The sequence below is a fragment of the Myotis myotis genome, unplaced genomic scaffold (genome assembly GCF_014108235.1).
Source record: "Myotis myotis isolate mMyoMyo1 unplaced genomic scaffold, mMyoMyo1.p scaffold_m19_p_8, whole genome shotgun sequence".
Lineage (NCBI taxonomy): Eukaryota > Metazoa > Chordata > Mammalia > Chiroptera > Vespertilionidae > Myotis > Myotis myotis.
Window position 1 is genome coordinate 5,983,795 of NW_023416390.1, and position 26,606 is coordinate 6,010,400.

General features: G+C 45.7%; 1 protein-coding gene across 1 annotated transcript in view; it reads right to left on the reverse strand.

The window, feature by feature from the left end:
- Positions 1-26,606, reverse strand: part of DNAH7 (dynein axonemal heavy chain 7) — a 156,748-nt gene that overhangs the window by 87,836 nt on the left and 42,306 nt on the right. The window contains exons 20-30 of the mRNA XM_036319035.1: positions 24,270-24,468; positions 21,559-21,699; positions 19,049-19,261; positions 17,609-17,718; positions 14,291-14,459; positions 11,949-12,051; positions 11,702-11,829; positions 10,156-10,368; positions 7,542-7,640; positions 3,111-3,359; positions 1,562-1,711 (exon numbers count right to left, since the gene is read on the reverse strand). Of these exons, the coding sequence (XP_036174928.1) occupies positions 1,562-1,711; positions 3,111-3,359; positions 7,542-7,640; positions 10,156-10,368; positions 11,702-11,829; positions 11,949-12,051; positions 14,291-14,459; positions 17,609-17,718; positions 19,049-19,261; positions 21,559-21,699; positions 24,270-24,468 (1,774 nt within the window). The remainder of the gene's footprint in view (positions 1-1,561; positions 1,712-3,110; positions 3,360-7,541; positions 7,641-10,155; positions 10,369-11,701; positions 11,830-11,948; positions 12,052-14,290; positions 14,460-17,608; positions 17,719-19,048; positions 19,262-21,558; positions 21,700-24,269; positions 24,469-26,606) is intronic.

Here is a 26,606-nt window from a genome sequence, read left to right on the forward strand (position 1 = left end):
GTTGGGCTTTGCAGTATGAAGGACCTCACTTTAATATATATATATATATATATATATATATATATATATATATATATATGTTTTTATTGATTTTTAGAGAGAGAGGAAGGGAGAGAGATAGAGAGATAGAAACATCGATGTTAGAGAAACACCATTGAACGGCTGCCTCTCGCACGCATGCCCGCTACTAGGGATCAGCCCGCAACCCAGGCATGTGCCCTGACCAGGAATCGAACCCGTGACCTCTTAGTTCCTGGGCTGAAGCTCAACCCCTGAGCCACACCGGCTGGGCGTAAAGGACCTCATTTTTAATTGGGCTTCACTACTCATCAGCCGTGGGCCTTTGGGTCGGCTGCTTGGCCTCCCTGCAACTCCGCAGTTATGGGACATAGCTTCCTGGAAAATGTAATATAAGCTACTATGTAGCCTAGTATAAGATGGGAGCAATCTCAGGATTATTTCTGTATAAATAATGTAGCTGCCTACATGACTCAGAGCACTCCCATATTGGCCTGGGCCTGAGGGCGTCCACTGTGGTGAGAGGACCGAGAAGTCACATCCATGGTCCTAGACCTCAGTCTGCCTCCCTGGGCCTCAGGTTGGCATTTACCCTTGACGTGACTGGTGGCACCTGACCCTGGTAAGGTCCCTGCCCATGAGAGTCTCTCCTTATGCTACTCATCTCCCCAGGCCCTTCAGGCAACAAGAGCAGTGCTGAGATTCATGTTGCTCTGTTACAACACTGACTCGTGAGTCAGGATCGGCCGGGTCTCCCGGTGGACAAAGAGCCCCCATTTAGTGTGCATATCATCAGAAGACAGGAAGCACTCAGTGGATTGATTGTTGAAATAAAGGCCTCTAGCCCAGGCCCTTCTCCTTCACGACCAACCTTGGCCAGCTGTCTCCCACGTGATCACACTCTATGAAAACTTGGTGGCATATGGCAGCCACACAACCATTGACTGGTCTGTGAGCTCTCAGCGACAGCGGTCACCAGCCACTCAGCAGATGGGCAGAATGAGGCAGGGGTAGGTATGCCCGCCCCCAGGCACAGCAGCCGCAGCTGGCACATGTCTGGTGTCTCCTGCCTTCCCACGGTCTTTGTCACACGCTGGAGGGACAGTGTTGGAACTCTGCCACATCAGCGGCCTGCACTTTCTCCTCTAAGCACTGAGGTGCATCCCGCAGCCAGTGGGCGTGCCAGTGCGGCCGCCCTGCGGCGGGCCCGGGAGGAGCATCCCGAGGGAGCAGCAGGGTCCTGTGATCCGGGGCGCTCTGTCCTGGACCATCTAGCGGTAGCCCAACAAAGGAAAACCAGAGGTTCCCTCCCCGTCCTCTCTCCTCCTGGCCGCTCTGCGCACACCGGGGCAGAGGCGCTGGCCAGCAAGTTCCCTGGCCCGGCCGGGGTGCGGAGGAGGTTCTTCACAGAAACGCCGCAGGCTCTGCGCTAAACGCATGTCTTGGGCTCTAAGTGTGTGTGTCTGAGGTCTCTGAGAGGCTCAGGAATCGGTGAGAAGGAAACAGCACGGGTTCCTGACCGTGCAAAAGTGCGAGCACTTACCACCGAAGAGGCGAAGGCCCTGAAACTGACGGCAAGGACCCCGTCGGACCACTCGTGGGACACCTGGTCGAACTGCCCGTACAGCTGGCCCATGGTGACAGACTTGGGGTTCAGGACAGTGATTTGAACCTTGTTTTCTTCCATTAAGCCCTTAGGGGGGAAATCAATCAATGTATTTATTTACGTTTTGCAGAGCAGTGTCTTTATAGAAAACATAACTGTGTACAGCAAGGGAAACAGATGACAGAAATAACTAGCATCTCAGTTTCTGTAATAAATAGAAATGAACTTAAATCCCCCCGTGAAAAGATAAAGAGCATCAACCCGGGGAAAGTAAAAATCAAACTATTTACTCTCCATAAAAAGTAACTCACAGTGACACCCAGTGACAGTGAAAGACATGGGCAAGCACATATGCCAGGAGGAAATGTGGGCTGTGGGATCGCCCTCAGATCAGGGGATGCAAGGCAAGTAACAGACAAGACATCTCTTTATGTTGGTTGAAGGGGAGAGTGAGCATATAATGATAATAAATCCCACACAGGCCATGAACACCGAAGTATTTGAAGCAAAAACTATTCAAAACACAGTAGCCAGAAATGCAATATTAGTCGGAGAGTTTAAAACAGCCTCATTCCTCTAATATATCAAAGTGGAACCAACTGCAAGGTGTAGGACAGAAAGTTTGAATAATATACTCATTATCATATATTAGAGGCCCAGTGTACAAAATTCATGCATGTGTGTGTGTGTGGGAGGGCGGGGAGAGGTGTGTCCCTCAGCCTGACCTGCACCCTCTCGCAATCTGGGACCCCTCTGGGGATGTCCAACTGCTGGTTTAGGCCTGATGCGGGGATTGGGCCTAAACTGGCAGTCGGACATCCCTCTCACAATCTGGGACCGCTGGCTCTTAACCACTCGCCTGATTGCCTGCCTGATCACCCCTCACCCTTCTGCATGCCTGCCTGATTGCCCTAACCACTCTGCCTGCCTGCCTGAGCACCCCTAACTGCCTCTGCCTCGGCCCCTGCCACTAAGCTCCATCCAGAAGGACATCTGGAATGATGTCCGAAAGGTTGTTCGGCTGTCCGGTCTAATTAGCAATTATGCTTTTATTATTATAGATATACATGCACACAGATCATATAATACACTCAAGAAACCATACACATTTCAAATTCAATACCACAATCAGCCAGTATTAGAAGTTTGCATTTCAATTATAACCACCCAGAAAATAAATACTCTCCTAAAAGCATGAAAACAAAATCATCAGATTTTTCATGTTTCCAGACTTTTTATTACAATGGCCTCGTGCTACCTTTATAATTAAACATTTTAAAAACAGAAGTAAAAGGTTGAGAGGAAAACAGGTGGCATCGCCTTTATAAGCTGAGCTTCCGTTTGCTTCCTAGAACCTCTCCACTCTTGTTTCCTCTCTGACTCATGTTTCTCATGATTTCAAGTTGCTACCTTGGAGTGTCTTGTAAAATGACCTGAGAGATTCTATCTTGATTATAATAAAATAATGCACTTATCACACACTGACCTTTTCACATATATCACCTAGGGCTCCAGCTAAGACGCGATAGGCACTGGTCTTCCCTCCAAACGGCTCTCCGACAATCATGAAGCCGTGGCGCACAATCATCATTTCATATATCTGGAGGATCTTCTCAGAAAAGAAACTGGTCATTTGCAAGTTCATGGCCTCGCAGTTGTCTTTGATGGCCATCAGCAAGTCATTGTAATCTGGCTTTGGCAACTTCACCCCAGGAAACAAATCCGAAGTGATGCCCTGATGATAGGTGATTTGGGGATTCATATTACATATTCATACATCCGCTCTCTATCTATACATATATATATGCATACACATATACACACACATACTTTCACACAGGTATATCCACACATAAACAGGATACAACTTCTCTCATCCTCACATTTAATATTGATGGAAATAAAGTCATTAAATAATAGTTCAAGAGTATTTTAACAGTTTTCTAGAGATATGGTTGACATACAATAAGTTGTATATATTTTAAGTGTACAATTTGATAAGTGGAACAATAAAGTCCATCCAGATAACCACACATCTGTCACTCCCAAAGTTGCCTGTCACCTTTTGTAATCCCCCTTCCCTTCTCTCCTTACTGCCTCCTACCTCCATCCCCGGGTGACCATTGATTTGCCTTCTGGAGCTATTTGTATTTGCATTGTTTAGATTTAATATAGATAAATTACATATTAGGTGCTAGACTTGTCTGGCTTCCTTCACCTGGCATGAAGGCTGGGGAGTTCACAGGTCTCAGCACGTGTCAAGAGTCCGTGTACTGAAGTAGTCCCCTGCATTGAAGTGACCCAGTTTTTAAATCCGTTCCCCTATTGATTGACATTTTCACTGTTTCCAGTTTGGAGTTATTACAAATAAAGCTGCTGTGGACACTGGAGTAGAAGTCTTTTTATGAACAAATGCTTTCATTTCTCTTGGGTGAATACTGAGAAGTGGAATACCTGGATATTACAGAGCGTGTGTGTTTAACATGTTAAGAAATGGCCTGCTTTCCAAAGTAGTTATATTATTTTATATTCCCTCGGAGTGTATAGGAGTTCCAGTATATGGTATGAGCAGTCCTTTTAAACTGAGACATAGAAATAGGTGTGTGACGGTATCTTGTTTGGCTTCAATTTGTATTTCCCAATGATTGACATTCTGGCATGTGCTTATTTGCTGTAGGTATATTTTCTTCAGTAAAGTGCCTGTTTAAATCTTTTGCTATTTTTAATCAGTTTATTTTCTCAATGGTAACTTCTAAGCATTCTTTAAATATTATGCATACAAGCCCTAGCCGGTTTGACTCAGTGGATAGAGTGTCAACCTGCGACCAAAGGGTCCCAGGTTTGATTCTGATCAAGGGCACGTACCTCGGTTGCAGCCTCCTCCCTGGCCTGGACCCTGGTCGGGGCTCATGCAGGAGGCAATCAATCGATATTTTTTTCTCACATCGATATTTCTCTCTGTCTTTCCCTCTCTCCAAAAGTCAATGGAAAAATATCCTCAGGTAAGCATTAAAATATATATATATTTTATATATTATATATATATATACACATATATATAGTATGCATACAAGTCCTCCATCATATACCTAATTTGCAAGTATTTTTCCTAGTCTGTAACTTGTCTTTCATTCTTTTACCAGTATCATTCAAAGAATAAACTTTTTAATTTTGATGAGTCTATGTTATCAACGTACTATTTTATGTCTTGTGCTTTTGGTGTTGTGTTTAAGGCATTTTTGCCTAACCCAGTGTCACTAGGGATTTCTCCTGTTTACAGCATGTTTAAGTCAAAAAGTTAGACAATGAACACGATCAAATTTTAAGGTTCATTGTAAAGACTGTCATATTGGCATAAAGACGGACAAATACATCAAGGGAACAGAATAGGGAGCCTACAGCCGTGAACAACTCATTCTCAACAAGGCCACGAAGGCAAATCCACAGATCAGAGACCAGCTCGTCTCCAACAAGTGATGCCAGAATGCTTGGATTTGCCAAAACAGCGAACTTCAGCCCCTATCTCATGCCATTCCCACAAACGAGTTCACAGGCATTTCACTCAGTGAAGTGGGGAGTATTCTCACTAGCTGGTGGCCCTTCATGTTCACATGGAACCTCAGAAGGTGACCTTATTTGGGAAGAGGATCTTTGCAGATGTAACTTAAGTCAGACGAGGTCATCCTGGGCCCGAAATCCAATGACTGTTGTCTGCACAACATAAAGGAGAGAAGGATTCAGACACAAAGACCCCAGGGAAGAAGGCTCTGCCCCAATGAAGGCTGAGACTGGAGTGGTGCCAAGTGAAGCCATGTCAACAACTGCCAGCAGCCCAGGATCTGAGAACACACAGCTGCCTGGGAATGCGTCTAGCGAGGCGTGTGCTGCCTTGTGACCATGAGCGTGGCTTTCACTCCTGGTAACGGCCCTTCCCAGAGCCTTTGGAGGAAAACACCTTGGCTTCAGGCTGTGCGAGGACAATGTGTGTTGTCTTAGGCACCAAGTTTGTGGTACTTGGTCACGGCGGCTTTAAGAAACGAATACAATCGTGTCATGTATGATTGGAAAGAATTGTAATTCCACAGTTAATGTTCACGAATATGGAGCGTTAACTGCAGGCTCTCAGAAATATTCCTTTATAAACTGCTGAGGCTATGAGTACCATAGCATCCTGTGTGAGAAACAGGACTATTTCTTGGACTCTGAAGGTAAAGGTGAAAATTCAGAAGAGCTTTATCTGCAAACATACAGTTGAGCTGCACTTCAGAATTTACAAATTTCCAGTTTAATTGCTCCTGAGTTGAATTGTGTTAATGCTGTTATGTTGAAACGAATCCCAGTTCATCAAGGCACTGAGTTTCCTTCAGGCAGAGAAGAGGAAGGCCGTACAGCAGAGCGGGTGAGAGCACTCCACCGCCTGACTGTGCGGTTGGAACCCCGCTCCCCCACGGCTGGCCATCAACTCAAGTTGCTCGGCACCTCTGTGCTGCGTGCACCATCTGTGAGGCAGGGGTGACGAGAGCGCCTGCCTCGCTGGCTCACTGTGAGTGCTCAGTAGATCCTAGCTGCAGAGCTCTTAGAATAGGACCGGGTCCCTGATAAGTACGTAGTGTTTTCTAACAAAAAAACCCAAAAAACTCAAATTGCTCAAGGTTGACCTTAAAAGGAGCAGATCTCTCCAGAACATATTTGGTGTTCAGTGGTTCTCAGCAAAGCCCCCCCACCAGGGAGAGCTGGAAATGTGTAGACGCGTCCTTCTGGTTCTCACCATGGGAGCGGCCTGTGGACACTGGGGCTGGGGCTGGCAGAGACGATGAATTCTCTGCAGCGGAAGGCGGTCTCTCAAGGGGTTGTCCTGATTGGGAATGCCGACTGTGCTCTACTTGTGGGCCAGTGCTCAGTGCTCACCGGATGAATACACAACCGTGTGAGAACACCCTAGCGAGGTACATTTCCGCTGCATGACAATGAGTATGGCTCTTACTCCTGGGAAGTCTGGTCAGTGTGCTAGGACCAAAGACACGGGAGGAAAGCTTTAGGAAGGAAACGTGCACCTCCTCGCCGTCACTCTGTTCCATAAGATGTCTGCACCGCAGCTCCACGTCTAAGGACAGCCCCTTTCAGAACGAGGCACGGGGTCGCTGTGGGTCACTGACAACACCGGCCCTGGCTGCCGGGCAGTGCCCTTCCTTCCCCACTCGTGACAGTCAGAGCGACTTCAGTCCTCACTTCCTGGAACTAACTGCCTGCCCTTCCAGGCGACACCATCGTGCAACAGCTCCTCTCAGAAGCCCATGCCCCCTCCCTGATCTCTTCTACCGGAGATGGGGAAAAGGAAACGCATGAAATGGAATTATAGTCTGGAAACTGCAACCATCGTTCTAATCCTTCTCAATTATTCATAATCTAATCTTTAAAATAGAACAGGATTAACAAGCTTAGCTCTTATCTTAAATCACCCTGAAAAAAACAATTTCATAAAAGCTACGGCACGCTTTCAAAAAAATTAAGCTTATTTATGTATTTGTTTTTTATTCCCTCAATCACTAGTTTAGCAACAATTACCAAGTCCCTGTTCCGTGAAGGGGGTCGGAGCTGTGTTAGGACGATGACTTCCCTTCACAGACCCTACATTCTAGTGTCGTTTATAAGCAAACACATCTTGTAGCTTGTGTGTGCTCATTACACTGTGTGGTTTTCATAAAAGTACTCTTTTAAAATCCCAAGTTGTTAAAAGTCATCTGAAGCAACAAAGTTAGCTAAACACCCTTCACACACACGCGGAATGATCTGTGTTTCTCTGGCCAGACCATTGCTTTCGAAAGAGGAATTTCCCAGGGAGTTGCCCCCTCGGCCATTGGATAAGCACATGATGGCTAGGAGAGTGTTGCTACATTAGGATAATAAATGTTCTTACCTCAAAGAGCGGTAAATCATGGGACAAAAATTTTGGCAGATTTACGTCAATAATAGATCTAAGCAGCAAAATTTCTTCATTTTCATGTGGATATTTCAGCTGAAAGAAAGATATACTCATGATGATGCCAGAGTGTGTTAACTTGCGCCCCTACATTTTCACACAGGTACACAAGCACACGGGCCCAGGAGGCCATTTAAGCCCATGCACAATTATGAACCATTTGCATTTAGCTGGATAGTTATTAATTTTAGAAACTGACCTTTATTCTTGTTGAATTCTCTACTAGTCATGAAAACCTGGGTTGAACTAACTACCTCTTCACAGATGCCCTAAGTTAAAAGCTATGGGCATGAGTTCAATACAGTGTGGGAGGAGCCACTGACTCCCTGTTGGCTAAGAGCTTGCTTGTCCTATACATTCAAGGCCAACGATGGGTTGGTTAAGTGGAAACAGTCACTAAAAGTGGGCAATCATTTCTAAAAGATGCATTTAAATTTGAAACATATAAACATTCAGTTACTAGTATTTGCCCACATTTTGAAGCCAAAGCCTTTTCTCTGAGTGTAGAGTTCGGCACCAATTTTCTTCCAAAAAAATACATCAATGATGCCTCATCTGCTCCGTCAGATTTGTGGCGTCAGGCTTTGTTTTTTTTAAGGAGGCGAAGCTCTTTGGGTGTTTGCGAGACAACCTAAGTGTGGCGTCCTTATCCATTTTTAAGGCTGTTTTTTTCCAGCCTTATATACTTTACTTTCTATGCCTAATTCAAATTCGTGGGGTTTTTTTTTTAGCCTTTCATCTTACTGAATCTGTCTTGAACAATGAACTTGGTTTTCATAAAAACAAAACTCTTCACGTTGGTATATCATCCATTTCCTTGACATTTAATTCAATGACATAATAACAGGCACATACCAACTGGCTTCAGAATGTTTGGGGGACAAGCAAACTCTCTCTGGGTAAGTGAACACAGCTCGTCTGATAAGATAGTGTGTGCGTGTGTTTGGGGTGGGGCAGGGAGCAGCATGCTGGCTGAGAGCTGAGGACAGGCCTGTGTTAGTGTGTGCCAGACAGAAGGGAGATGGCTGGTTCATGTGCCAAGTCACCTAAATAGAGGGTATTTCAGAAAACTTACGTTAAATTCCAGAACACCTGTGGTAAATCCGCAGTTTACCGGTTGGACTTGGAACCTGCTGCTCCTGCCCATTAGGTTCAAATAATTCACAGAAATCCGACCACAGAATTATTTCTCCTAGCGTCAATACTTCGCTCAACATCCCACTCCAAAGGTTTTCCTATCATCTTGCATTTAATTTCCCGGGACCCTCTGCCTGTTCTTTGGAGTCTTCCTGCCTAATAAATTCCATGTCCCTCCTTAACGGCTGGAGCCAAACAGGCCAGTGATGCCTGGCAGTCAAGGTCAGGGCCTCTGAATCTCCAGGGCTCCCAGTGCCACAGCCAGTCCCGCTCACGGGAACGCTGTCTTTGGAGCCATCTGACCACACACAGATGAGGAAGCTTATTTTGTCAGAAGTTTATTTTGTTATTTGAGAGACTGTTATTTTAAAGCAAATGTTTACATCGTTTCCTGATGTAACAGAAACAAACTTCAAAATATTCAAGGCAACACGTTCAATTATTCTACATGAGCTTTGGACAGGGGAGGATGGGATTCAGTTGCTGTGGAGCCTTGATAGCTCAGTTCCATAGTCAGGAACAGCAGTGACATACCCGAGGACATGCATTATCTTTCCCATTATCTGACCACAGTGCAATCATGACATGCCAGGTTAATACAAATTGTGGCTTCTAGTTGCATTTGTTTATCGCAAAAAACAAACAATGACATATTAGGCTAATGCAAAATAGGATAGCACCACTATATATCAGGATTCTCGGTAACATTATTTTAGAAGATAAAAATGTATACCATTGTTCTTAATCACGTAGGATATCTTTTAAAATCTTTAACTTTTATAAATCATGAATGTGGAAATGTTATAAATGCCAAGGTCACAGCTTGCATTTGTCTGTTCACTATAGCCTATCTTGCTTGCTTTCATAAAGAACTAATGCAGTCATATTTCATGGTTCCACAAGATGCTACCAACGAAAAGTTACCCACGTCCTAAAATACTTGGGTTTTCCAACTATACTTGTGATTCATACCATTTTAACATGCAAACATGATATTGCAAATCTCTTCCTGTCAGTCTTCAGTTAGTTGCAACGGTGTAATTACATTAAGTGACAATGTTCAGGGACTTTTGTATGAATTAATTATATATTACCTCCTTTAAAGCTATACATGTTTAGGTAGCATGAAAGCCTTCAGAATATTTCTCAGCAACAAAGAATTAAACTCCTTGGTGGTTCCTAGTTTCTACATTTAAAATTGTGGAACAGAATTCAAATCACTAAGAATGGCATGCCTCAAGTTTTACAAATCATAAAATCCCCCTTTTCACGTGGGCAAATGATCAACTTTTCAGGACAGCAACGGAATGTTTTCCAGTTGATGAAACATCTAGTCACTGGAACTCCGGGGAGACACGTGGCCCTGAAATTCACAAGGAGGGAGTTGACAGTGAAAGTCAAGGCGGCTCCCTACCTTCAGGTTGCCCGCGGCGGTGAGCACCGACTTCACGGCCCTCATGCCGTAGTCATAGTGGTGCTGCGACGACAGCTGCTCTGAGCACAGGCGGTAAGTAGCCACGATCTTCACCGACAGCGGCCGCGCCGTGACGAACCCACAGGAGTACAGGACTATTTCGGCGATCATGGCATAGTCGGGCACCATCATGGCTACTGTCCGGAAGAGGGCCTGCGGGAGTGGAGGGCGACGTGCTTTTAAAAAGGCCATCATGAAGGGGACCCTACTCCCCATTTCACAGGCTGTTACAGTCTCATAGCTCTTCAGCAATACGATCCAAATCATATAGGCAAAACCACTATACAGGTAAAAGCAGTCTCCCATCCCCCCGCCCCAGGTCTTCACCACCCTGTTGCCCGTGCCCATGGGCTCTGCATGTAAGTCTGTAAGTTCCCTGGCTTCTCTCTTCCTGTCCCCCCAGCTCCACACGGAGGTGTGTCAGGCTGCTCCGTGCCTCCGTGCTTCGGGTCTTACTTCTTGGTCAATTCATGTTGTCAAATCTCTATCCTACTTAAATCTTTAGTGAATTGCTCATTAACACGAATGCCAAAGTATCAGCTACGTGCTGCTCCTCTGGGGAAGCGGCCTGTCATGGGGAAGGGCCTGGGACTCATCTGGATGGAGAGGAAGTGCTGGCGGCGGGGTGGCAGGAACGCGGCCTCGAGAGCCGGAAGGTGGGTTTGGCGCCGCAATTACCACCTCCTTCTTCCTCACCACTGCTCTCTATGCACTTGCCATGAACACGCAGCCACCGGGAAAGCGAAGATCCTCATCTATTCAACTGGAAAGTGTATTGCTATTTTTTAAAAAAATTTTTAAAAATGGGGCTTGGGAATTAATGAAAATTGTGAGTTGCGTGGGATGTAAATTGTTTCAACCTGTGTTAGAAGGCAATTTAGCAACATAGCTCTTTGTCCTATGACTCACCCTAAGGAAATATTTTAACACAGAGCAAAGACTTAAGTAAAAACTGCCCACTGCAATATTATTTACAATGCCAGAAAACTAAAAGCAACATAAATGTCCAACAGTAAGCTATGTAGTTCAGTAAATTTATAGAATTATGTTATAAAGAAAGGAAAATGCTTGTGCTATAATAGATTCTTGGGGAAAAAAAACACCCCGTATACACAAGTGTCTGATTTCAGCATTTAAAATTACCATTTTGAAAAAAAATAAATAAATAAAATAAAATTAACATTTTGAAAGACATTTAAAATCGGAGGGTACAATATAGCAAGCAGTAGAATCGGTACCTTTTCATTATTTCCTGTATTTCCTATAATTACCACAAATTTTAAATACAAGTTTTGGAAACTCTTTCTGGTTTGCACATTCATTTTCTAAAGGTCCTCACAGCTTCAAAAATTATTTTCTAAAAGTTAAATATGACACCTAAAAGCAAATGTTTTGCATAAAATTCAAGGATGGCGTGTTCTTTCTTTTTATGTATTGATTGTAAATTATAGGAAGGACATGGGTGACATAGTCGCCCTTTGTGTACCTTCAGATTATCTGGCAGCTCCGAGCGCCCGGCGTACCCAGGGTTCATGGTGATAAAGACAGCGCACGTGGGGTCCAGTTTTAGTTCCGTTCCTTCAAATACCAGTGTGTCCGCCCCTGCGTTAATGCCTGCAGGTGATCAGAGTGAGATGACTGAGCGAATCCACATGTGAGTGTGACTCGTGCCATTCCTCACCTCCCGTAGTTCTGCTTTTCCCCCCTCACACAATGGCAAACTAGCCCGTTACCTCTCTGGATAGTAAGAATTTGTTGAGCCACCACAGAAAGTACTTCCAAATCGATTCTGTTAAACTCATCAAAGCAAGCCCAGGCTCCGCAAGATAGCAGCCCCTGGGAGAAAACAGGAATGAAATTTTTCAATTTTATCTGATGAAACGTTGCGTTGAAATGTTGCATTTTCACCCCATCTGTTCAAGGATTTAATATCTATCAAGGAAATTGCTATTCACCTTTATCTTTAAAGATGGCTTTTCTTATTACCAAATTCATGATTACGCATGAATAAAGGGTTTGATCAATTGGAGAAATTTTCCAATTGATTTTTTGTTTGCTTTCTGTATATGTTTTAGCATTTAGATGTACACCTTTAGTTTCAAAGCCTTTCTTCCTTTATTTGCTAATGGATTTTGTTTGTCTTTTCCACATGGACTCTGTAGGATGGGCTGTGGGAATCCTCTAAATAAGATGCCTGCGGGTGCCAGAGACGGCTCTGTGGTGTGAGGACCTTAAAGGCCAGCTAGCACAGTTTGCGGCCCTCATTCGCCATCCCAACTCACAGCCACCTCACTCAGGTGTGCCGCTCGGTCCTAAGGAAAAACTGGAAAATCAAGTCAGAGTAGCTCAGCCCAAATTCAGGTTCATTTTTTAAAAGTTTTATTTCACATATATTTGTTGAATGCACATTCGACATAGGCTGTGTATGTACGTGGGCGCGTTGCACTGAGAACCAGGTGTGCGCCAGGAGGACGCATGGCACTTTGCGTCCGTATTTCTGTAAGGAAGCTGAGGCTGTGTCACACAAGGCGTTAGGCGATTAGAATGAGTCCGCACAGCTCGCGGCAGCTGGACTGGGATGTGTACATGGCTCCCTCTACTGAGCCACACTGGAGGAAACATGAACTCTGTGCATGTCAAAGAATGTTCATTTTCATTATCTAGAAAATTCTATCCGTGACCCAGTCTCTAGTACATGCAAGACTAAGAGGCTTAGAATCACAAAGAACAGGATGCTCACGAAGCCACACATTCAGTTATAGGGGCTGAGAGGTTCTTAATGCCAACACCCGCGTCTTCTTTATTTTGTACGCCGGTGTTCAGCATAAGCTAATCCTAACACAGTGTCCATACCATCAGTACGTACTCCCTGATGAGCAAAGTTAATACCAGTCAGCCTATGAATCTAAATTAAAGAATTAAGAATACCATTATATGGACTGAAAAACTGAGTAACACATACCAGATGTTTCTTTCAACATTTAGAAATATGCAACCGTCTGGTATGCAAATCTAACAGATAGATTTGCTATTTCTTTCTTAAATAAACATTACAACAAGGTTGTATATCATTACAGAGGATGATAACAACAGTAATTGGTCATTCAAATGCTTTCTTAGCATTTTATTCATTATAATTTTGACTTAAAAAACTCTTATTCTAATTATTTCAACATCACAAATGTAGAGACTTTTTATACTCCAAGTTTGTACAGTCCTGGACAGTTTAGCTCAGTGGATAGAGCACTGGCCTTTGGACTGAAGGTCCCGGGTTCGATTCCTGCTCAAGGGCACGTATCTGGGTTGCAGGCTCCATCCGTGCCCTGGTCAGGATGCCTACCGGAGGCAACCAATTGATGTGTCTCTCTCACATCAATGTTTCTCTCTCTCTCTGTCTTTCCCCCTCCCTTCTACTCTCTCTAAAATTCAGTGGAAAAATATCCTTGTGTAAGGACTAACAACAGCCAAAATGACCAGGCCATATTTCAGTCAGGAGCAGTTTACTGTATGGGGTAGAACTGGTATATTCTTTTGTGATCGTTTCATTATTTTTTTAAATGTTAACATCTTCTGGAGAAATTCAGAAAAGTAAGGATTACAGAATTTTTAAAATGTACTTTGAAAATTACAGGAAAAAAAAATAGAAATAAAACAAACAAACAGAGCCCATAATCCCAAATGGAGAATTTTGTGTTCAATTGTACCACCTAACATTCTGAGGGATGACGAGCTGCTCACGGGTTTAGAGACTTTACATCTTAAGCCCCTTTTGCAGTCTTACAGCCTCAGAAGGGTGGGCTTCCCAATCAGAGTTAGGAGAAACACAACCACATGGATTTTTAGGTTCAACAAAACAGATGAACCGGAACGCGCCCACAGGAGTTAATCCTGAACCAGAACTTGTTCAGGACAAGGTCTGCAGGTAAAGAGGTCTTCAGAGTCCCACAGTCTTCGCCCGACGCAGCAGGTCTCGAGCCCTGCACCTGGCCCAGTGCCCAGTGTTCCATAATAAACAGCCTCCCTCTCCGAGCAGCTACCACACTGCAAAGGGAAACGATGAGGTGTCGATGCAAACCTTGAAGAACTTTCCTAAAGCCAGGTAGTCCAGCCCGTCGGAGCAGTTGAACACGACACACTGCTTGGCCACCGCCTTGGCCAAGTCCTTGGTGGTTTCCGTCTTCCCCGTGCCCGCGGGGCCCTCGGGCGCCCCCCCGAGGTGCAGGTGCAGGGCTCCGAACAGGGTTCTGAAACGCAAGCAGGGAGCCATCTGTGGAGCCAGGTGAGAGGTCCCTGTGCCAAACCCGCTTCCTCCTCCCGCACCCCTTCCCGCCCTCCCACCCCTCCCTTTGCGCATTGCTCTGTCTGTGGCTGTATTTTACTCCCGAAGAGCTGTGTACATGGCACGATCTAAACAAACTCACGTTTGAGATTCTATGCCGACTTCTAGGGAGAACTCAGCTCACCCTGAGCCACCCACCCACTGCTGCAAGCACAGGGAGATGCCGCGTAAGGGAAGACACCACGCAGGCATTTTTGCGAGAATGAAGAGAAAACGGCCAGTGAAGAGGGAGTGGAAAGCTGGAAAAGCAGTTCGGGGCATCTTGCTCTGGTATCTGCCTGTCACAAGCGTAGACACATCCACACAGAAACAGAAAAGGAAGCCCCTAGCCCGGCCGGCGTGGCTCCGTGGCTGAACATCCATCCAGGAACCAGGAGGCCATGGTTCGATTCCCGGTCAGGGCACAGGCCCAGGTTGCAGGCTCGGTCCTCAGTGGGGGGCGTGCAGGAGGCAGCCGATCAATGATTCCCTCTCATCATGGATGTTTCTCTCTCTCTCCCCCTCTCCCTTTCTCTCCGAAATCAATAAAAAAATATTTTTTAAAAAGAAGCCCTCAGAACTGAGCAGGGTGAGGAGCTGAAGTGACCCACCCATGTCAACCGGGGGCTGCGCTGCCTCGAATGGGACTAACGCTACCCCAGCCACCCCCTGAGAGGCAGAGAGAGACCCACCGCAGAAGAGACGGCGCTCACCCGGCACACGGGGCCCGAGGAAAGCACATCACTCATGGCGATGGCGCCCACGCTCCTATTACCCGTGGGAAAGGCAACGTTAGCTGTTCCCTGGACCAGAGAAAGCCCGAGAGCCTTCCAGACAGAAATGTGGGACTGCTCCACGTGCACACCCCCTCAGCCGAGAACATGCAAGAACCAATGCGGATGCAGCCCCTGCTGCAGTGAGCTCCCGGTGGAAACGAGAGAGAGAGAGAGAGAGAGAGAGAGAGAGAGAGAGAGAGAGAGAGATCAGAGTGAAGAGCCAGACCTGCAGCGTGAAGGCACACGGACAGAGGCCTGGGAGTGTTACCTCATCACTCTGCCCTCCTGGGCATCCCGGAGGTTTGTTCAGGAAGATTTTATATGAAAAGCAATAGACATCAGGAAATTGTAAGAAAAAATGAGGCCAATTTCACAAAAGAGATGACTTTAGATGCTTGCAGTAAAAATATAATTATGGAACTTTTAAAAACTCAGTGAACAGGTGAAATATTGGAGTGACCATAAAGAAACAGAATTATGCACTTGGAAGTAAAAATGGGAAAATCACACAGAAAGATATGGAGCTCTAATATAAGAAAACAAGACACAGAAGAAGAAAGAGAATGGAGAAGAGGCAAAATGGAAAAGCCAATGGCAGACACTGTGGACAACAGGATGGCGTTTCCTCCAAAAATTAAAAAAGAAGCTGTCTTATGACCCAGCAATTCCACTGCTGAGACTACATCCGAAGAAATCAAAACACTGACTTGAAAGAATACATGGCCAGAGGGGAAGGGGGTGGGGGAGACAGGAGAGGGCAAAGGGCGGTAAATGGTGACGGAAGGAGACTTGACAGGGAATGGTGAACATGCAATACAATATACAGATGATGTATTATTGAACTGCACATTGGAAGCCTATTATTAACCAATGTCACCCCAATAAATTCAATAACAAATAAGAAGTAAATAAAGCAGGGAGCCCCTGCAGCACATCCGTACAGCAGAGCAGGAAAGGGGGCCATAGGGTGAGAGATGCACTCACAGGGCTGGCAGGACAGGGGCACTGGTGTCCTCGATCCGGATCCAGTTGGTGCTGGAAGGATCCAGAGCCGTGGCTGCGGCATGGACCCCGTGCAGGAGGCCCACCCGGGTCAGAGAAGACCCCACGGAAATTGTGTGTGCATAGCTGGGGGGAGGACGCAGGTAGAGGCTGAAGGACAGTCCCAGCAGCCTGCAGAGAAGGCAAGGAGAAGCCAGGGACTGGGGAGGGGGCTCCCAGGCACCCACATAAAGATCCTCTGAGAGATCAGCACATCTGGGCTTGAGCCAACACCAAGTGTCATACAAGACGCATGTCACTATAGACGCCCCCCACCCCCCGCCCCTCCCTTGCCTTCGCCCTCCGCCATCAACCCCCAGCAGCAGAGGAGCCATGATGAGACCGGCGCTCAGGACAGGGATAAAGGTGACGAAAGCTTGCCCACATTTACCTTCCCAAATGCAGGCCCCAAGCCTGGGTAAGCCTGGAGCAGGTGGAGAAGGGAGGCTTTAAATTAGATGAAAGATAAGAACTTTGAGATGAGGCCTAACTGGACTTCAATATCTGACAGAAAGAAAACCACTATTCATTAATATCTTTGAATAACCAGAAAAATGGGGGCGTCTCCCCCAGCTTTCATCATCTAGGGAGAATGGGGAGCAATATTTGATAGAGAAAAGTTTAAAAAGAACAGGGATAAGAAAGAATGAAATGGCTTTCTGCTCGCATCCTGGGACTGGTTTAGTCAATGAACGAGGTAACTTTTTGAACGAAAAAGAACAAACTTTAGTTCAGGATCTGAGATAATTTGGAAGATGGGCGATGGGAGCTTGAGGTTAGTAGTGAGAGACCTTTCGTTGTGCAGACGGATGACAGAAACCATGTGAGTGAGCTGGCTGACGGAGTTGTCCAGCAGGAGGGACCTTGGCTGGGGGTCCAGACCTGGGCATCCGCCAGCCATGACCGACGAGAACACCCAGGAAACCATGAGGAAAACTCCGTGTTCCGGGGGAAGGAATGAGATGTCTCAAATGATCCAAAAGTAAGAGCCAGAAAGTTTCAAGAACCGACAGGCGATGCGAACAACGTAAGAACCCACAGCCAGACCCGACAAGACTTACAGCTCCTGGCCGGAGAGGAGCAAGCAGCAGAGAAAGAGACATTGAAGGTCAAGTTGGGAGTAGAATTAAGGGTCTCGGAAAAGGCAACGCAGGATACGTTTACGGAGCGGGAAATAATCGGGTACTTTGTACGATGGGAGTGGTCTAGAGATGAGGGAACGTTATCCCCCGACAGAGCCTGCAGTCAGCGAGCTTGCCTGTAACACCGATCAGTGAGCGGGGTGATCACCAGCCGCGGGGAGTTGCCCAGGTACTCGTACCCGTACCGCAAGCCGGCATTAATCATCTTTGTTTCTAAATTATTGTCCTAGGAGAGAGCAGGTAAAACACAGTTAGCTCAGATATTAGGATTTCAGATAACGTGAAATCTCCAGCTCTTTTATAAGCAGTAGCCATCTTTAAAGTTTATTTAATTCAGTAGAAGAATTCACTATCTGATTTCCTTGTCAATGTAATTGAAGTCATTGGCTTCAAGTTTTCCTATAGAATATCTTTGGAAAATATACTCCTTATCTCTCCTGTATTTTCTTTGTTTAAGTTGCCCACACTTTTAATTTTATTTTTATTAAGGCCTTTACATTTGTTTGCGAGTTCTTCAGTGCCTTTCGTCAGTGCCTTCTGGTTTTCAGTATACAGGTCCCTCCCCTCCTCAGTTCACTTTATTCCAAGGCATTTCCTTCTTTTTGATGCAACCGTAAGTGGGATTGTTCTCACAATTTCTCTGTCTGATCACTCATTATTCTCCTATGGTTTTGACCATTTATTAAATTAATTTTCACTGTAGCGCAGGTATTTTCATGGTCACCATTTTACAGATAAGGAAACTGATGCTCAAAGAGAGTAGGTAGCTTGCCCAGCCGTACACCCGGTCAGGGGAGGGCCTGAACCAATGAGGCCGCCGCCCGAGCCCCTCACCACTATACACTCTGCCTCTCACCTATGTTTCCAGGTTCCGGTTCATGCATCTTCTCTCCTCTTACCCATTTCACCCAAGCCTTTCACATAAGCGAACAGAATCTGATGAGAACGTTAGAGTCCGCATCTCTGGACGTGAGCTCTCTCTTCCCACTCTCAACAGGCCCAACCTTTTCCCCGGTACTAAGCGCCCCTGCTCATCTACCTCCCAACGGGGCTGCCGGCACCAGCCACCCGGTGCCCTGACGAAAGCCTTCCTCCCAGATGATGTTTCTGGTTCCTTCAACTGATGAGCAAGAGAAAGTTCTCATGACTAAATCCGACGGAAACAGCCTGATTTGCATTTTCCATAGATGTCTCCAGTCATCTATAAATGCAACTCTCAACTGACGAGTTTCAACATTGTGCAGATTCAGCAAGCATAAGGACTCATTTAAAATGAGTACATTTTTATAATTACTCATAATTTGTGTGTGTCTATATGTGTTTATATATCTCTATGTAACTATACATTTGGCTGTGGGGAGCTGGATTAGATATAGATACAGTTTTAGATGGAGTTTTTGGCTGCCTCAATCTTCAGTCTGGAGAACGCTTGCTTGGGTAGAGTCAACTGTCAGCAAAAAATCCTGTGTCGCTGATACTATTTCCATGCGAGCAGCACAAATTACAAAGCCGGGCGCTGAAATGGCTTTGTAGTAACATCCAGTGCTATCACTTACCTGCCAGTAGTACCTCAGCTGACTTAACCATTCAAAGTCAGATTCATCACTGACTTTCTTATTCACCAGGGACGTGAGGACGTCTCTGGCGTGAACATCCAGCACCACAAGGGCCCCCAGAGTCACGCGATTCTGCTTGGACAATTTGCCGCGGACCAAGGTGACGATATCATCAATTTGACTGTTACATTTTTCCAAGTATTCCTCAAGAGCCTGAAAGAAAAGAAGATATGATTACTCAATGGGATCAGAATTTATTTAAAAAAAAACACTTTGCATTCGCATGTATACAGAGTGTTTTCTACATTTTTATCGTGATTTTCCATCTGACGTGATTTCCAATAATCAATTTTTCTCACCACAGCGGTATCAGGTGAGAGTATTTTTGTTTACATTGTATTCCTTGTAAACCATTCTACACAGCGAGCTAATGAGTCTGGAGTTAACTGCTCTGGTATTCAGCCAAAATAAACCCTATCTGGAATTAAATAATTTTATCACGCCTCGGTCCTTCTACGGGTACAAAGATACCCTGACTCAACACCACATCCACATTTGCGACACCCCTGGCTCTGACTCCGTGATCCCTTCGTTCATGTTCTCGCCCCTGGAATGCCTCACGGGCACCAGGTCCACAGTCACCGCTCGCTGAGTAACCCGATGGGAGCAGGTGCTGGGGTGACAGGCTCTGGGAGTGTGATGGGCTCTGGGAGTGTGACGGGCTCTGGGAGTGTGACGGGCTCTGGGAGTGTGATGGGCTCTGGGAGTGTGACGGGCTCTGGCTCTGGGAGTGTGACGGGCTCTGGGAGTGTGACGGGCTCTGGGAGTGGGACGGGCTCTGGGAGTGGGACGGGCTCTGGGAGTGGGACGGGCTCTGGGAGTGTGATGGGCTCTGGGAGTGTGATGGGCTCTGGGAGTGTGATGGGCTCTGGGAGTGTGACGGGCTCTGGGAGTGTGACGGGCTCTGGGAGTGTGATGGGCTCTGGGAGTGTGATGGGCTCTGGGAGTGTGACGGGCTCTGGGAGTGTGACGGGCTCTGGGAGTGTGACGGGCTCTGGGAGTGTGATGGTCCAACCTGGTGCTGTGCTGGCACCAAGCGCCCGACGGCTCGGGCGTTTGCAGAGGACAGAAGTGCCCAGTCCTCCACAGGCTGCCAAGAGCCTCCAGCTGCTCAAGCAGAGTCCTCCCTTCCCACTGTGAACCCCGCGTTGGTGAGGGGAGACGTCTCCAGCACAGAGAATGCTGAGACATATGCCAGCATCCCAAGTAGACCCGCAGGCAGAGGGAGAAGAGCAGCCTCCCCCAGGGCCAGCACAAGCAGAGGAGAAAGAAAGCGTTCGCTTTTCAGGGCACAGGTAAAGCTTAGTTAATTTCATGCCATCAGACAGCCAGGAGGGCACCACAGCGTTCAGTGGGAGAGGGCGAGCGGGCCAGGGACATGGCAACAGGCTGACTTGCTACGTTCTGTGGGCTCCCGCGTCAGAGGTCAGAGGCCCTCACGTCTGTGGAGCGAGTGACCCTGAGGCACAGGCTGTCAATGGCTTGCTCTGTGAACGGCTCCCTATCTGCACCATATCACCTGTGTGTGTGTGTGTGTGTGTGTGTGTGTGTGTTGGGGGGTGGGGGGGTGAATACACTAGCAGATGTGCGAGGAACTCCATCTCGGCACCAGCGGGTACTATTGTTGTTGTAAACCAAAAAGCGATGATCTAGACAACAAGTAAGAACTAGCGGCAGAGCAGACCGTTTTGAGCAGAGGACACACTGAGAAGGGTGTGACCTACATGACCTGTCCCTTGAGAGTCCAATTGCCCTTGGCGTTTGTAGAAGCATAAAAGGATTACAGTGAACACCTCGGTGCTCTACCACAACTCCTACCTGTGCCAGCCTTCTTGGAGTCGGCCCGGAAAAAACACGGTGGACAGAGGGGAGGAGGTTTGATAAACACTACATTTGAAATGAAAAAAGTAACTGGAAGATGCCGGTAAAGTTGGCTGACTTGCTTCTCTGTCCCCCCCCACACTATTTCCCTGTGGTGGTGAGTGATAAAGAGAATGGTTTGGGGGCCAGCAAGTAAGGAGGGAAGTCCAGGGGGCTACTAAGTAATTACTAATATGAATTTAGTCATAAATGGTATTAAATATGAGTTTAGTAATGAATAGTGTTACTAAATTCATAGACTCAATGTATTAGAATATTTCAAATCAAGCATCATTCAAAATATTAATCATTATTTACTCAAAAGCAGTGCATGAAAAATAAAGATTAAAATAGTCTAAATGAGCCTGATACCTGGTCTTCATAGGGCAGCTTTACTCCAGACATTAAAGAGAATTATCCTTTCTGAGTTTCGGAAGTTCCTCAGTCCTAATATGACTTTATTTTTAAAGTACGATAATGTATATAACAACAAGATTGAGACTCCAGTACATTGGCTTTTTGGGTGGATTGTGTTTCTTTCTAGTAATTGTTGGAAAAATGCTGACGAGCCAGGGGTAGGAAAAGCTCACCTCTTGCCCTTTCGAAATAGCTGCTTGGACTTCGGTTGTCCAGTAGGTCTGGGACACACAGAGCACCGTCTGTCCAGGCCAGACCCTCACCCACTTAATCCGCTCATATTGTGTATAGGCAGTGATGGCAGATTTAATGACCTAATTGAAAAAAAAATGCTTAAGGTGAACAGTTTCACACCTGAATATGCTATCCAATGAAGAGCTAAACGCCAACAGATGAACGCGTACCGTCCCATGTTTTACATCTTAGCCAATTATGTAAAGACACAAAGCACATGACCAGACTCTTTAAATTCAAGTTAATTCCTATACCTGTGAGTAAAACTACTACATTACATAGCATTGTGTTTTGCTGGTGCAGGATCAATTTGTGTGAAGCACATGATGTCAAATATTTTTTGACCAGTCGTAGCCAAAAATATCCTAGATCCATTTGGATTGAAGAGGCATAAGGCAATTTTGCTGTAAAACATAAACTCAAATACTTCCCAAATGAGAGCCATCAAATTCATAGGTACTGATTTTCTTTGAACCAATCAGATCCCCACTCAGCCATGTGCGTCTGTGCACCAGGCCGTCAGGGAAACCACACAATTTCTCTCAAGTTCCCCCCGTGTTTGCAGATTTCTCCCCCTCTCAATTCCACAGTGTGAGGCCCACAGCAGTGATGACAGGGACTAGTGCATAATTCATTCATGGAGAGTTGAGAGCCGTAAAATCAGGAAGTCTACCTCATGTGCTTTGCTATATATGTTTTCAGTGGACTGATATATCCACTTCTTCTGCCAGCCATCAGTGGGTGACATTTTCATCTGTTAGATCAATCAAAAATAGTAACATCGTCTGTGAGGTGATACCCACTTTAATGTTTGAATTTGGGGGGGGGTGTCAAAATTGGATTTTTACGAGAAATATATAAGAATGGGTAAAACGTTTTAGATTTCTAGTCTACCTAGTATGTGTATGGAGTTGAAAAGGCCAAGGAAGCCACAGAAAGAGCAGGTGAAAATGAGCGACTGAGAGGTGGGGGAAAGAAGGCAGAGTAGAGATACACCAAGAGTGGAATAAATATCTATTGGATGAGGAGAAGTAGGACTACATAAAGTTCTATAGTATTTAATGTAAAACATATTACTATATCTTTGTATGTCACATGTACAAGTAAATATATGTATACCATATATAAATTGTGTATATTTTGGGGGTAGCAAGCTGCATTAAAGACATGATAATCTAGAATGATAAAGGGGCAAAGGTGCTAAGAATATGACTTTTTAAATTATTTACAAATGACATAAAATTAACTTCATTTAGGCATGCAGTAGTCTTTCAAATATGCAAATATATATAGCACCACAAAAGTAACACGCATATCTCCTATGTGCATTTATACTGCATTTGCCTGCGCACTTCACCAACACAAACTTACACATGAACATTTGGGGAAGATATTGCCTACACAGTCCCTTGCCACCCCAGCTTTAATGCTCTGAAATGGCAACCGAAATATTTTCTTTAAGCACTTTGACAAACAAAATGAAAACAATAGTTGAAACAGTATCAGATATGTCTAAAATAATGAGTCTTCACTGCATACATCAGTTAACCAGCCATATACCCCGATGCAATGCTGCTCAGTAGTGGTCCAAGTGGAATTCATTTGCATCGCTAACAGCTACAAGAAGGGGAGTGTTCTTTGTCACTACTTATCAAGACCTATGCAAGCTCATCCTCTTGGGCCCACTGGTCCTCCACATGAGAATTATCATGAGCAAATAACTAATCCAATCAAAGCTCCATGTGTAAGCATGTCCATTAGAATTTAATTTATAATAGGCAGAAACGGGAAACTGCCCCAAAGATTTTACATCTATTGGGACAACTGTATACAGGCAGATATTAAAACCATGTTTTAGAAGAGAAAGAAGCATTAAGACTTGTGATATCCATTAAACATGCAGATTCTAATTACTTTTTCCAATAATGTGTGAGAGAACCTGAAAAAGGAATGGACGTTGCTGTTAGGACTTAACGCCTTATTTCCTTTGCATCCTTGCCCCCGTGCTCTCCTGCTCGGCCCGTCATATTTATTCTCGATAGAGAACCTGGGTGCCAAGTCCACGGGATAGTAAAGAGTGAGTTTAAGTGCTCGATCCATATCTGTTTGTGGCCATGACTTGAAATTCTCCACTAAAAAAATAATTACAAATGGCGGGGTGACCATGTGCTTTGTGAGATGATGCGAAAAATATGAAGTTCACATTCACTGCAGGACATGCTATGGCTTTCTGCCATTTGGGTACATAGTTTGTGTATACAGAGAACAAAACGGTTCACCACAGAAACATACATGTCCCGGAGATGGATGGGAAGCTGGAGAGCGGGGCTTCTAAGACAAGTCTAAAGATAGACAGTGTGGACCCACGTGTGTTAGTGCATGACAGAAGCACAGCATGTGGCTATACGAAGTGAGACAGGCTCGTGACTATGACCCACGTTTTCTCTGGGACGGATGGCACTTGGTCCCACTTGTCAAGTGGGTCACTACTAAATTATGTCACAGACCATAAAAAAGACCATCGCTTGGTCTTTGAGCGATGTATTATAGCTAACGTGGTAATCCCTGACTCAGTTTCCAACAGCGCATTTATCAGCAACACATTAGCCTTCTGTCATCTTCACTGGAAACAATGAGTGCGGCCAGCTACCTTTTGGATGGACCTGATCATCACTCTCTCTAACTCAACCAGCCACTTTTCCACTTGGCCTCTGGCCTTCACTGTGGAAATGGTCTCGATGAGCTCCACCACCTCGTTCTCGCTGCTCTTCATGTGCGTGATGTCTAACGTCTCCGTGAACTCCACCCTGGCGATCCCTTCGAAACATTTCTTCAGGTGAGGCTGCACCCTGGCAGGGGAAACACACGTATGTAAGACAATAAACTGAGCGATGGCCATTCCTTGTGTAACCAATCCTCATTCCAAATTCATCAACGTGCACCGTGTGTGAGGCTCCTAGAGGCTGAGGGAGATAAAGGGCTGAGAGAGAAGAGACACAGGCCCTGCCTGCGTGGATGACAGCGTCCAGGGGGAGGTCAGCACTAATTCAACAATCAGGGTCTGTAAAATTACAGCTCTAAGTGGCGCTGCAGCGGAGATGTCCAGGGGGCTTTGTTTCCAACACAATGAATTGAAAGATTTAAAAGCAACGTAAGGAGCAAGCGAATCTTGACTAACAGATAACACATGGATCTGAAAAATCGTCAGATGCACAAAAGTTGCCATTTCAACTGGGGTCTTCCGAGACGTCCTGCAAAACATGAACTAGGTTTAGTGCGTTAAGTACTTTACAGTTTATAAACCAGCTGCTTTGAAGCTACCCAACTTCGGTCTCCTCATTGTGATATCGTTGGAACTGACCAAAGCCCTCACTTTTGGCACATTACCAGTAACCAATCGACTACCTCTTTCAGTTGGGCAATAAAGAAGCAGCGATAAAGTCTCAGATGGGAATCTGAGCCTAAATCGATCTTTTTGTCTGAAATACTCATCTCCTACTTTGAAGATACAGCACCAAATTAATTTGTTTAGCAAATATCTATTGACTGCTGGTTTGTTATGTGCTATATATTCCTTTAAGGAATCGGGACTCCACACTGGGGGAAAAAGCAGTCAGAAACCTCTGCTATGATGGAGCGAGTATTCTGTTAGACGCAGTGGTTCTCAACCTTCTGGCCCTTTAAATACAGTTCCTCATGTTGTGACCCAACCATAAAATTACTTTCGTGGCTACTTCATAACTGTAATGTTGCTACTGTTATGAATTATAATGTAAATATCTGATATGCAGGATGGTCTTCGGCGACCCCTGTGAAAGGGTCGTTCGACCACCAAAGGGGTCGCGACCCACAGGGTGAGAACCGCTGTAACAGTTAGAGGAAATCAGTGAACAGCTCCAGTGCAGTACAGAGTAAGACTGATAGCACAAAGGATGCCGAAGGAAAAGAAGGTCGAGAAGGCAGGCCAGGAGAGGTGGACAGGGAGTGCTGGCAGGGTTTCCATTTTAAATAGAGTGGCTCAGTGGTTGAGCATCAACCTATGAATCAGGAGGTCAGGGCTCAATTCCCGGTCGGGGCACATGCCTGGGGTTGCAATGCTCGATCCCCAGTAGGAGGTGTGCAGGACGCAGCCAGCCGGTCAATGATTCTCTCATCATTGATATTCCTCTCTCTCTCTCTCTCTCTCTCTCTCTCCCTTCTTCTCTAAAATCAATAAAAATGTATTGAAAGAAAGAGAGAAAGAAAGAGAGAGAGAGAGAGAGAGAGAGAGAGAGAGAGAGAGAAAGAAAGAGAGAAAGAAAGAAAGAAAGAAGAAAGAAAGGAGAAAGAGAGAAAGAAAGAAAGAAAGAAAGAAGAGAGAAAGAAAGAAGGGAGAAAGAGAGAAAGAAAGAAAGGAAGAGAGAAGAAGAAGGGAGAAAGAGAGAGAGAAGAAAGAAGGAAAGAAAGAAAGAGAAAGGAAGAGAGAAAGAAAGAAAGGTGAGGAAAGGGCTCCTGCATGGCAGGTGTTGGGCAGGTTTCCGCAAACACCTAGAGGAGGTAAGTGAAGTCTGATGGACATTGGGGTAGGGCAGTGGTCAGCAAACTGCAGCTCGCGAGCCACATGTGGCTCTTTGGCCCCTTGAGTGTGGCTCTTCCAAAAAATATCAACTTCTGCGCATGGGCCACGAAGTTTCAATCGCACTGTACATGCGCGCCCGTACGTGGTATTTTGTGGAAGAGCCACACTCAAGGGGCCAAAGAGCCGCATGTGGCTCTTGAGCTGCAGTTTGCCGACCACTGGGGTAGGGGAATCCTAGGCACTGAGGGAAGAGGCTGCCCCGTCTCTGGGGCAGTTGCAAGGACTGCAGCAGAGGGGGCAAGAGAAAACCACTGGGATGAATAGGAAGGACAACGGGGACCCGCCTGTGTGGGTCCCTGGGAACCGCTGAGGATACTCTCTTCTTTCTGAATGTGATACAGAAGGTGAGTGTTCTGACAGTACCTGCAA